Source organism: Culex quinquefasciatus, chromosome 3 (assembly GCF_015732765.1).
Source record: "Culex quinquefasciatus strain JHB chromosome 3, VPISU_Cqui_1.0_pri_paternal, whole genome shotgun sequence".
NCBI classification, from domain to species: Eukaryota; Metazoa; Arthropoda; class Insecta; order Diptera; family Culicidae; genus Culex; species Culex quinquefasciatus.
The window spans coordinates 35,846,257-35,859,033 of NC_051863.1; the positions used below are offsets into that span (position 1 = coordinate 35,846,257).

A 12,777-nucleotide genomic window follows, 5' to 3' on the forward strand; every position below is an offset into this window, starting at 1 on the left:
TTTTGTGATTATTTAAGACAATCTACACTAAAAGCTCTCTATAACATTTTGGCAGCTGTCCGTGTCCATATAAAAATGAAATCTGAATATTCTAAAATCTTTATATCGGGACAGAATTTTCTGTTTAATTTGGTGTCTTCATCAAAGCTGTAGGTTCTAATGAGGGTAATTTGGAAAAATAGTTGTTGAAATCTTAAAAAAAAAAACATTTTTAAATAACTTTCTACAAAAAGTGGAATCCTCAAAAATAATTATGAAAAATTTCAAAAATATTTTAAATTCAAAAAGGTTTAAGTTATTGCCATTAATTGATTGTTTGATTAATTGTGAAAATCTTTTTTCAGAAAGACTTTTCCATTTCAGACTTTAAATAGTTGCCGAGATCCCGAGCAGGGGTAAATAACACGGGAATACCAAATTTTGGTATTACTTGGGCAAATAACAGCGACCAAAATGTGCCCTTGGTTGCCCAGTAATAGATGGTAAAATACCATGAAATCATACCAAAAGCTTGTATGTGGAAGGGCACAACAATACCATACCATGTTATTCCAAAGGTAAAATAATACCACAAAATAAAATCATTTCAATACCAAGTTGAGGTCTTCTGGATTTTTGAACATTGCTTCAATACCAAAACTTGGTATTGTCATGGTTTTAATTTTAGGTATTCCCGCGCCCTTGGAAAATCATATTTTGGCAGTTGCAGTTAGTGAAAAAAACCTAAATGATCCTTATGCAACAACCAAATCTACTCACCTGATGATTCCATGTTGTTTTTAGTGATATTCTTCACCACACCGAATGCATTTGTCATTGATGAACGGCTGTACTTGAAGTTCTTGAAGCTTCTGAAAAATAACAAGATTGAAAAATAAGTATTATTAAAATGAAACTGGATTGAAATTCACCAAAATTCAATAATCTGTTGATTGACTCGTTTTCAAAGTATTTGGTTAACCCAACTTAGAAAAATTTCAACGTTTTTGAAAAAAATATTAGTGGGTATATCATAAAAAAAAATTCAAATCAGCTTTAACATTTTTGGGTTTCAAGTCATTTTAGCGCAAAATTAATTATCTCGTCAAAAATTTAAAAAAAAATCCATGGTTTCAGAGAAAATTGATGAAACCTTTCAATACCAAAATAATACCAAAATGTGGCATCCTGACTTAGAAATTTTTCCTCAATGTCAAGTCATTTCTGTACGGGGTATATCAAAAATGTTTAAAATCAAGTTTGAAATTTCCGGTTTTCAATGAAAGCATTCGCTTTGAGACATCATTTGAGCGCAAAATTAATTATTTTGTCAAAATTGGTCAAAATTTTCCCATAGTTTCAGAGGAAATTGATAAAACACTTTAATACCAAAATAATACCAAAATGTGCCATCCAGACTTAAAAAAATTTCCACAATTTTAAGTCATTTCTGTAGGGGGTATACAGTCATCCCACATATTCGGAACACCCACAAATTCGGAACACTTTTATGATAATTTGTCAATAGCATGCCAAAAGTAGCTTTTCTGTCGACTCTACTATTTTTGGAACCTTCATTTAGACATTATCTAGCTATTTCACTAGTAAAAGTAATACTTTTTGAACAAAAAACTTCATTCCAAGACTATTTTGTTCAGAGCAGCAAAACACTGCCTCCAAATGGCCTGTTTCATAATTGTGGGATGTTATTGTGCCTCCCACAATCGTGGAACACCTGAATTTAACTGATATTTTTACAAAAAAAGTTATCAAACCATGTATAAAGCATCACTAAGCTTGAGTTTCATTGGTTTCAGTGTGTGAAGTCATTATTTGGTAATAAATATGTACTCCTGGAGAGATCCAAAGTTTGTTTACATTCGTAAGAAAAAAGTGTTCCGAATTTGTGGATTTCAAGGGTCAGAGTAATTCTTCAAAAACTTCATATAAAAGTTAAAATTTGCAGATGTTCGATACAGCATTCGAAAGATCGCAAGAAAAGCTTTCAAATGAAGGTAAAAGCGAATCTGTAAGTTCAATTTTCGATTTGCTATGATTTTTTGAACATTGGCCGATCTGGAAACCGTTCCGAATATGTGGGATGACTGTATCAAAAATGTTTAAAATCAAGTTTGAAATTTCCGGTTTTCAATGAAAGCATTCGCTTTGAGACATCATTTTAGCGCAAAATTAATTATTTTGTCAAAATTGGTCAAAATTTTCCCATAGTTTCAGAGGAATTTGGTAAAACACTTTTATACCAAAATAATACCAAAATGTGGTGTTCGACCATTGACAAATTCTGCAATTTTGCAATATCAAAACAATACCTTAAATTGGTATGATACCACATTTTGCTCTTGCATAATCCTTAAGACAAATTTTTAAGGGTCCATGAATACCAAAATTTGGTATTGATACCAGAGAAAGGTATTATTACGCATTTCCCTTGTTATTTACCCATGCTCGGGATAGAATATAACAATATATAACAGGGGTGCTCAAAGTTTTTGGAGGCCGGGCCAATTTTGAAGCTCAAATTAGCTTGCGGGCCAAATGAGATATATAAAAAAATTATAGTATTTCAAATTATAAGGCTAGAAAATACATCATTCAGTTGAAATTTTTATTTTTTTGTATTTTTTCAAAGTTTTTGTTAATTAAAAATAATAGAAAACATAGTATGGCTTTTATATGTATTGTTTATTTAAATTTTTTTAGGAATTTGACAAAAAATATGGTTTGATCTGAATTTACTTGTGTTCTCAATACAATTTTAAAGTTTTTTTTTTTATATTTTGAAAATGGCGGTATTTTTTTTGCCTTTTTGCCGCGGCGTAATTTTTTTTTCTTTAAATTTAGTGTAACTAAAATCGATTAAAACCCAGAATTTCAACATTTCAACAAAAAAAATGTTAGAAAATGTTTTAAGCACCCGTAAAGTTGAATTGCAAACATTATTTTCAAAAAATGTAAGATTCGACAAAAAACATTTCAGCGAAAAAACATTTATTCATCAAAAATTTACTTGAATCATTTTTTTGAATACCAGAACATGCTCAAAAAGATTCTAAACGCAGAGGATTGCATTTTTAATTGATTTAAGCTGATTGCACTAAAATTTCTAGGGATATTTTGAAATTTTTCGAAAAAATATTTTTGCTTGTGATTTTTCGAGTCACTTGCAACAGCCATATTTCTTCCAATTTCATAATTTAGTCTGCCTTAATCCTGAAAGCCTGGATTTCCAAAAATGTTTGATGAATATTTACTAGTTTCACTTTTATAACACATTATCAACAAAAAGTAAAAAAGATTAGCAAAAGTTTTAAATACCTTAATTTTGAAAAAAGGACAAAATCACTTCACTAGTGATCATCGGGCCATTTTTCATGATTATTCAAAATGGATTCGCGGGCCACAAAAAATCACTTCGCGGGCCACGTTTGGCCCGCGGGCCATACTTTGGTCACCCCTGATATATAAGAATTGTAAAACTACCTTTATTTTTCACGTTACCTTTTTTTTAAATGCAAAAAAAAAATCTGCAATATTTTCCAATTATTTGAACTAAAATAATCTTAAAATAGCTAAATCAGGCCTAATGTTTCAAAAAAGTCTTAACGCATAAATGTCTCTTTTAAATTATTATGTTTGATTTTGAAATTCTTAAAATATGTTTGTTGTAAAATTTGTAGTTTTTTCGAGAGAATTATTTTTTTAACATTGTAAATCGGACCGAAATCCCGAAAATCTCTGAACGTAATATTTGAACAAACCCTTTCTACGCTGGCTAGCCGAGCGCGAGGTACCTCAGCTTGAATCAACAAGCCTGAAGGACGTTAGCATCAATCGGATTCAAACGTTATTTACAACTTCCGAACCCTTGTCGAATCGACAAAGACCCAGCGCGTATTTAGTTGGCAGTAGTAACGGTATTCCTAATGCCAGACACAGCTCACCCCCGGTGGTTGGTCACTTTTCCGTTTGACATTTTTTTAGTTTGTACCCTGTTGGTTGGTCAAAGGCAAACTAAAAAGTGACGAACTGTCACTTTTTTCACGGCGCTCACGCACACTATCAACACAAACGATTGGTAGTATGTGTGAACTCCGTGTAAAAGGGGAGTTGGTGTCAAACCATTGGGGTTTGAGTGTATTTGATCTTTAATAAAAAGATTCCGAAATCAAATTTACCAGAGTTCAAGCTTTTTTTTTAAATCACCCCAAAATCATAGTTGGAAGAACCAAGACGACCGAATAAAAATCATTTCTTTGTACAATCTTCTATATATATAAAAATTTCGATGGTTTTGTTCGAATGCGAATCAGTTCAATACGGAGCGTCGGATCGGAGCGCTCTTTGTTGCGTTGGGTTCGTATAAGTCCAAGGAAGGTTTATATGCTAACTAATTGACACTTTGGCCACTCTGGAACCGATTCCGGATCATCAGCAAATTGTATGGAAAAAGTTACGTAAAATCAAATTTTGATCACAGGAGGCTGAATAAGCAAAAAGGTTAAAACGTCAACAAACGAAAAAGGCAAAACGAAGTTTGTCGGATAAGTCTTGTTTATTATGAAAATACAGCAACGTATTGTCCGTTTAAAATGTTGAGCATTAAACAATATTTACTTATGTTATAGTATTTCATTCAAAATATTTTTAAAATTATGTTTTTAATCCTCTGCTATATTACAGCATTACATTTACAAAAAAAAAAAAAACGAATCAATCACATTGTAGAGAACAGCTTTCTGAACAAGTTCCCTCAAAAAGTATCGGTTTTGGTTAAATACAGTACAGTCATCCCTCATATTCGGAACACCCACAAATTCGGAACACCCACAAATTCGGAAAACTTTTGTGATAATTTGTCAATAGCATGCCAAATGCATCTTTTCTGTCGACCCTACTATTTCTAGGACCATTATTTGGACATTCTTGTGAATGCGTGAAGTCATTATTTTGTAAAAAATATGTACTAATGGAGAGAACCAAAGTTTGTTTACATCCGTAAAAAAAGTGTTCCGAATTTTATATTTAAAGGGTCAAAATTTTTCTTCAAAAACTTGATAAAAATTTGCAGTCGTTCGATACATTCGAAAGATCGCAAGAAAAGCTTGCAAATAAAGGTAAAAGCGAATCATTAAGTTCAATTATCGATTTGCTATGATTTTTTAAACACTGGCCGACTTGTAAACTGTTCCGAATAAGAGGGATGACTGTACTGGTCTAATCTATATGACATTGGCCGATTTATCGAACCTAACTCCAAATTGAAATTGCTGATGTTCGTTCGTGTTTCGACCAAACCTCATGAAATTTTCAGCATAAGTATTTCGGAATGTTTTCTTTCAGATGCTTTTTGAAAAACTTAGCTACCCATTATCAGTTCAAAGTTATTGACATTTTCGTGAAAATGCGATTTTGACCGACACTCAATATTTTAACGATATTTCCAAAAATATTGATCGGACTAACTTCATATTTTGAGCACTTAATCTTGAGATAGTTTCTTAATATTACCCTAAATTTCAGCTGAATTCATCAGTTTTGGTTTAATATATGCATAGATTTGCTTAACTTCGTAAATTAAAAAGTGACTTTCTCTAAAATTTCTTGACTTAATTTCCTTTCACATGATGATATTGGGCATATCTATGCCTACATTAAATCAAAACTGATACTTTTCAGGAAACTTGTTCAGAAAGCTATTCTCTACAATGTGATAGATTCTCCGCACGAAATATATCGACGGACCTCGCAAAATGTGCCAATTTTGTGGTCTTAAGGTAAAATGAAAAAAAAAAATTGGTAAGTTTCGGATTATACTCACAACGCAAAGCGTACGTTATTTTCATTTTTTTTTATTTCATTCGTCTTTCCCTCGGTCTCGTCGGCCGCTTCTCCCACCCGCAATCGTACCTTATAAACTGTTTCATTTGATAGGAATGCAAGATTAGATTTGGATTATTCTATTTTGATTATATCTTCTCCGTGTGGTCATCTTTTAAGACTTGCTTGTCCTTTCTACTGAATTTTAAAACATAAAAAAGTTATAAACATCTATCGAATAATTAAAACAAAATAATGAATCAATTGCACGCAACTTGGAATTTATGCCTCTTCGCTACATATTAAAAATATTGGCAATTGTCGTAACGGAAACGAATAACTTTAAAACAAAATACTTAATGGTTATCACTAGAATTGGTTCTTGCTTAAAATTATGACCTACATGTTAAACATAAGATAACGCTGTTGTAAGCATCTTTGCAGGATTGATGGTAACCGTTGACTTTTTTTTTCTTTTTGTTTTTCGATTATTCATCGTGATTGCAAACTTAAAATATTTCTGGAGCATCTCCAGCAACGAGTGTGTTTGTGTTTGGATCTATGTGTGTTTGTGTGTGTGTGTGTTTGTGTGATTAAATCAAGAAGGCATCTTTGTTTGACTCTTTCTTCTTACTAGCACTTGTCTTCACCGTTTTATTAAAGCTATCAAATTGAACTTTATCCCACCTTTTTGCAGCTAATTACCGCAAAATACACTATTTTGCTTCTTTCTATACACAACTGTTGATTCCCACGGGGAGAGAGAGAAAAAAAAGCTACACCTTCCTTCATAAATATAAACCATGTTTTGGTTTGTTACAACTCTCTTGATCTTTCTCTAAACGCGAGCAAGCTTTTGAGAAACAATTCCAGTTCTGAGTTTTTTTTTTTGATGTTAAATATAGTTTGTTTTATGATTCTTAGCCAATATGTACATCGAGCTGTAACATTTACAGTAGTAATCACAATAAGTGTTAGTTGAATTTGTTATTTGTTTTTAATTTAACAAGTCATGCATTTACATTTCAGAACATCACGATTAAACGCGTCCTGACCGGTATAAATATATATATATAGCTTTATATGTATATAATTTGCGATTGAAAAGAGTAATAAAAATACTTGACGAATTTCGCGATTTCTTCAACTTCAGATGTAATGACGGGATGAGATTGCATTCCACTTGAGTGACGCGCGTTCCCTGGACTAATTCTACGAACACTGCATTGCCCAATGTGAGTGAACTGCTTTGTGTAAAGAGCTTGGTGATCTGATCGGTTATTAGTTCTATTTATTGTTGCTTCTCATTGTAATTTATACCCTTCAATTTCGTGTAACATTCGCAAATGAAGCCACATTCGCGATTAAGAGAGACTGTTTGTTTTTTTTTCTTCTTGTTTTCTGAACGGTGAAGGCAAAAGTTGTTATCTTGTAAGTTTTTGTTTTTATATTTATATATAAACGTTGAATTAATACACAATCGGTTTTGGTTATTATCCTTTTTTGCTGGTCTCCTCGGGCGGTTGCGCGCGTCTTCGTCATTCTTATTTTGGCGCAAGACACAAAAAGTATGCTTCCAGAAATCCGAATCAATCCGAATTCGCGTAGCGCGTTTCGCTTGATTTAAGAAAAGTTTTGTTTTTGGGTTAAAATCTTTCTGTTTTTTTTTTTTGATAAACCTTAAATTTATAAATTTCAGCTATATATCAGTAGAACTTTGTTGGGTTTTGCAATAAACTTTTTTGCATTTTTTATTCTTTTATGAAACGATATGACATGACAACAGTGGGTATGAATTTCGGCATTTTTTGTAACTTTCTTATTTTTAGCAGCTAGAAAAGTGGTCGAGTGAAATTTAAAAGATGAACAATTCAACTTTTTAACTTAGCAATTTTATATTTTAGCTTCAAAAAATAAAAATATTCAATGTTAATATTACCTCTTTAATGTTGTAATTTTACCTCAATTTAGACTGAAAAAGATGCATTAAACCAGTAATGTGATCAAATGAGACATTTTTAGAAATAAAATCACACATTTTCTCTGACATAAACGATGTACCCCTTCCCAGATGTAATATTACCATGATTTTTTTTTACTGTGTTAGTAGTGGTTCCAACATTCTGGAAATATCTCTTTATTAAAATAGAAAGAAAATTTCAACAAGGTTTGAATTTTAGGTTTGACAGATTTAACTGAAAATCGAGACAATAGCTTCCAAGATATTGTCAGCGTTGAGAATTTTCTCAGCTATTTTATATATTTTTTCAGATATGGACTGGATGGACACTATTTTACTTAGTTTTTTAAAGACGAACTTGGATAAACAATTTGTCTAAAATGGTTGAAGTGCAAAAAAGTGTATTTTATCAAAATTTGATGAAATATTTTTCAAAATTTAAATTCAATATAAAAAAATTCTTTGTTATTTTTTTTCGATAAAACAAAATTATGCCAAATCGATCAGAAAATTCTTCCTCAAGATATGGATTTCCGAAAGTTTTCATAGTACTTTTGTATGAGAGCAATTCTCTGAGTTTTCGGTCATTCGTTTTTTTTGTATTTTTTAATCCGGCTGAAACTTTTTTGGTGCCTTCGGTATGCCCAAAGAAGCCAATTTGCATCATTAGTTTGTCCATATAATTTTCCATACAAATTTGGCAGCTGTCCATACAAAAATGATATGTGAAAATTCAAAATCTGTATCTTTTGAAGGAATTTTTTGATCGAGTTGGTGTCTTCGACAAAGTTGTAGGTATGGATATGGACTACACTGAAAAAAAATGATACACGGTAAAAAAAAATTGGTGATTTTTTATTTAACTTTTTGTCACTAAAACTTGATTTGCAAAAAAACACTATTTTTAATTTTTTTTATTTTTTGATATGTTTTAGAGGACATAAAATGCCAACTTTTCAGAAATTTCCAGAATGGGCAAGAAAATCTTTGACCGAGTTATGATTTTTTCAAAAAATCGAAATATCGGTCGCAAATTTTTTCAACTTCATTTTCGATGTAAAATCGAATTTGCAATCAAAAAGTACTTTAGTGAATTTTTGATAAAGTGCACCGTTTTCAAGTTATAGCCATTTTTAGGTAACTTTTTTTGAAAATAGTCGCAGTTTTTCATTTTTTAAAATTAGTGCCCATGTTTGCCCACCTTTGAAAAAAATATTTTTGAAAAGCTGAGAAAATTCTCTATATTTTGCTTTATTGAACTTTGTTGATGCGACCCATAGTTGCTGAGATATTGCTATGCAAAGGCTAAAAAACAGGAAAATTGATGTTTTCTAAGTCTCACCCAAACAACCCACCATTTTCTAATGTCGATATCTCAGCAACTATAGGTCCGATTTACAATGTTAAAATATGAAACATTCTTGAAATTTTCCGATCTTTTCGAAAAAAATATTTTCAAAAATTTAAAATCAAGACTAACATTTTAAACGGGCCAAACATTCAATATTACGCGGACCTATAGTTGCTGAGATATCGACATTAGAAAATGTTCGGTTGTTTGGGTGAGACTTAGAAAACATCAATTTTCCTGTTTTTTAGCCTTTGCATAGCAATATCTCAGCAACTATGGGTCGCATCAACAAAGTTCAATAAAGCAAAATATAGAGAATTTTCTCAGCTTTTCAAAAATATTTTTTTCAAAGGTGGGCAAACATGGGCACTAATTATAAAAAATGAAAAACTGTGACAATTTTCAAAAAAGTTACCTAAAAATGGCTATAACTTGAAAACGGTGCACTTTATCAAAAATTCACTAGAGTACTTTTTGATTGCAAATTCGAATTTACATCGAAAAATGAAGTTGAAACATTTTTGCGACCGATATTTCGATTTTTTGAAAAAATCAGTATTGATTCAAAAAATCATAACTCGGTCAAAGATTTTTTGCCCATTCTGGAAATTTCTGAAAAGTTGGCATTTTATGTCCTCTAAAACATATCAAAAAATTAAAAAAATTAAAAATAGTGTTTTTTTGCAAATCAAGTTTTAGTGACAAAAAGTTAAATAAAAAATCACCAAATTTTTTTTTACCGTGTAGCATTTTTTTAGTGTAGTCCATATCCATACCTACAACTTTGTCAAAGACACCAACTCGATCAAAAATTCCTTCAAAAGATACAGATTTTTGAATTTTCACATATCATTTTTGTATGGACAGCTGCCAAATTTGTATGGAAAATTATATGGACAAACTAATGATGCAAATTGGCTTCTTTGGGCATACCGAAGGCACCAAAAAAGTTTCAGCCAGATTTAAAAATACAAAAATTAAAATTAAAGAAAAAAGACCGATTCCGTAGAGAACTGCTCATGACCGGAAATATCGCTCATCCGGAGAGGCACCCACACGAACTGGTCGGGTACGTACACGTTGGTCTCACGCACACAAATGCATTATTTCTGCAGGGGCCTACGGGCGAGAGCTTATCACTATTGCTCTCTCTCTCTCTTGCTTTTTGAGCGAGAGAGCCTGCTCCACGAGAGATTTTTTTCTGTCAACCGCATCGGTGTATTCGTTTCTCGCTTCTTCATCGGCGTCATTTTTCCTTCGCTCTCTTGGTTTTGAGAGAACGCCGAAAATTGGATGATGTGAGCGAGGGACGATATCGATAAGCTCTCGCCATCGGCCGAGAAAATACCATGTTTGATTGGAGCAGATGGAAATCAAACCCATGATCATCCGCTTACAAAGCGGACAGCGTAACCATTCAGCCACGCACTGCCACACATAAAGAATATAGATTTTAAATAAAACTTCATTACCAAACTGTAAAAACAATGCAAAATTTCATAGAGTAAATAATTTTATCTTTAGTTTTTGAATCAAAATTGTGAAAAACATTTAAAAAAAATACAAAAATGCAAAAAAGATCTGCAAATATTCACAAAATCAGAACAACATTTAGCATATACTTTTTAATAGCTGTCCTAAAATCATGTAACAAGATTATATTGATTTGGTTGTAATCACCGTGGAATTTTTAATTGGTTAAATTCGCTTGGTTCTGTTCGGTGACAAGGAAAACACTATTTTCTTTTCTTTCGACGTTTCGACCTACTTTTTTTCATGTAACAAGTTTGAAAAGTAGAAATCTAGAGATTTTTTAATAGGTCCTATAAACACAATAGTTTACAAAACCTTTTTTAAAAAAAATAAACAAACTCTAGAAGTATCATCAGGATGTACCAGTCAATTTATTTATTATTATCAATCAATTTATTTTATAATTTATATGACTTGTTGCGCTTCGAATTTCGAATGATTCAAAATCTGGACACTTTGTTTTTTGAATCGCACAAATTTGGACTTAAATTTTAGAGAATGGTGTTCTTTAGGGCTTAAATAAGCTGTTAACATCAAAACAATCGATATGATGAATTAATATTTGCTAGAATTTAAGAAAATCAGAACCATTAATTTGAAATGAAAGTTGATATGGAAATTTATCATATAACACATTTTTGACAAAAATTATGCGAACATATATCCAAATAGTTTATGAAACAAGCTGATGTGGCTGGGTTTCTAAACGTCCGGGAATTCAAGGCTTGACGTAAAGTTATCATGAATTTTCAAGTCTTTTCTTCGAAATTTTTTTTTCTTTTTTTCTTCCTAATTTTTGGGAAAATTTTGAGAGAGAGATACAAAAAACTTCAAATAAAATTTTGGATTTGCCTTACTAACAGTCTATTTTTAAACATAAGGACTTCTTAGAAAAAAAAGAACATCTAATTTTTCAATAAGTTCTTACGAACATACCCGAGTATAGTTCACTTGGCAATCGTTTGGAATAAAAACAGCATTATTGTTAATTATTTCAGAGCTGCAGAAAATATTTTTGGAAATTTTTGCCCATTTAAAAAAAAAAATCTAAGAACCGCATAATTTTTTTTCTACGATCTCACATATTTCAACAATTTTGAACGAAAACATAACATGCTTACGTTAAGTTAAATTACGCGAGCACAGTGCATAGTTTATGATGCATTTTCATCAAGATCTCCATTGTTATACATGGAAACGCATGGTACCTTAACTCTCTAAAGCCTGATCTACAACAAGAAACTTTTTACTTCAAATTTAGATTTCTCGAAAGATACTCAAGGAATTGATTAAATTCACCATGCAAAATTTGTTAAGGATGTTTACTAATGCCAATTTAAATTTCAAAAAAAATTTTCAAGTCAGGTTTAAAACTCGATTCCGTTTTTTTCAAAACTAATTTAATGCAAATACACAAAAAAAGTTTATAAAAATAGATTCAATTTAAAATCACAACTTTTCATTTCACTCGGCCAACTTTTCCAGACTGTTGAATTTAGAATAAATTTCGGTGAAAACTGGAAGTTTGTAAAGATCTCAACCGGTTCCCAAAATTTCAACAATTTGGAACAAACGGCACAAAAAAAAAAACGGTTGCGATCAAGTTGCGATCCAAAAACACGATTCATTTCTTAAAATATTTAGGTACCATTCTTACCCTCAAGCAGATAGCTTTCGTCCTTCCGCATACTCTCGCTCACTCATGCTATCTCTTTCTTTCGTTCATGCAAAACCTAAAACTAAACAGTGTGTTTGTCGTGACCTTCCCTTCCCTCCTCTCCCCTCTACAGGTTGATCGTGTCCAGGTCCTGGCAGGGCGCTCGCGGGCTGTTGTCACTGTTGGAGCTCCCGGGCAGGTTCGTGATTTGGTTTCCGTTGGCCAACGTGGCGGCGTTCGTCGTCGTCGAGTTGTTGTTGACGTTCGTGGCGATGTTGTTGTTGTTGTTGTTGATGGGACTGCCGTTGCTGGCAGCGTTCTTGGACGCAGCTGCGTCCGCGTTATTCTGCTGTTGCTTTTTGCTGCCCAAACCCAGCGGGAAGGCAAAGTCCTGCGGAAGCTTGCGCATGATCTTGCCGGACGTGATGAGACGGCCAAATCCTTCCTGAAATGTTGAAG

The 12,777-nt window shown here is 32.2% G+C and overlaps 1 protein-coding gene and 1 long non-coding RNA gene across 14 annotated transcripts in view; both read right to left on the reverse strand.

Moving 5' to 3' along the window:
- Positions 1–5,829: 5,829 nt before the first annotated feature.
- On the reverse strand, positions 5,830–10,581 carry LOC119770282. Its single transcript, XR_005278750.1, has 2 exons — positions 10,181–10,581; positions 5,830–7,952 (listed from the first exon to the last, which is right to left on the reverse strand). It is a non-coding gene; the product is annotated as an uncharacterized LOC119770282 (long non-coding RNA).
- A 1,179-nt stretch (positions 10,582–11,760) lies between these two features.
- The window catches only part of LOC6041793 (phospholipid-transporting ATPase ID), an 88,520-nt gene continuing 87,503 nt past the window's right edge, over positions 11,761–12,777 (reverse strand). For all 13 annotated transcript variants that reach the window (XM_038259577.1, XM_038259579.1, XM_038259574.1 and 10 more), the window contains one exon: positions 11,761–12,763. In XM_038259577.1, coding sequence (XP_038115505.1) covers positions 12,446–12,763 — 318 coding nt within the window. In that variant the 3' untranslated portion in view covers positions 11,761–12,445. The remainder of the gene's footprint in view (positions 12,764–12,777) is intronic.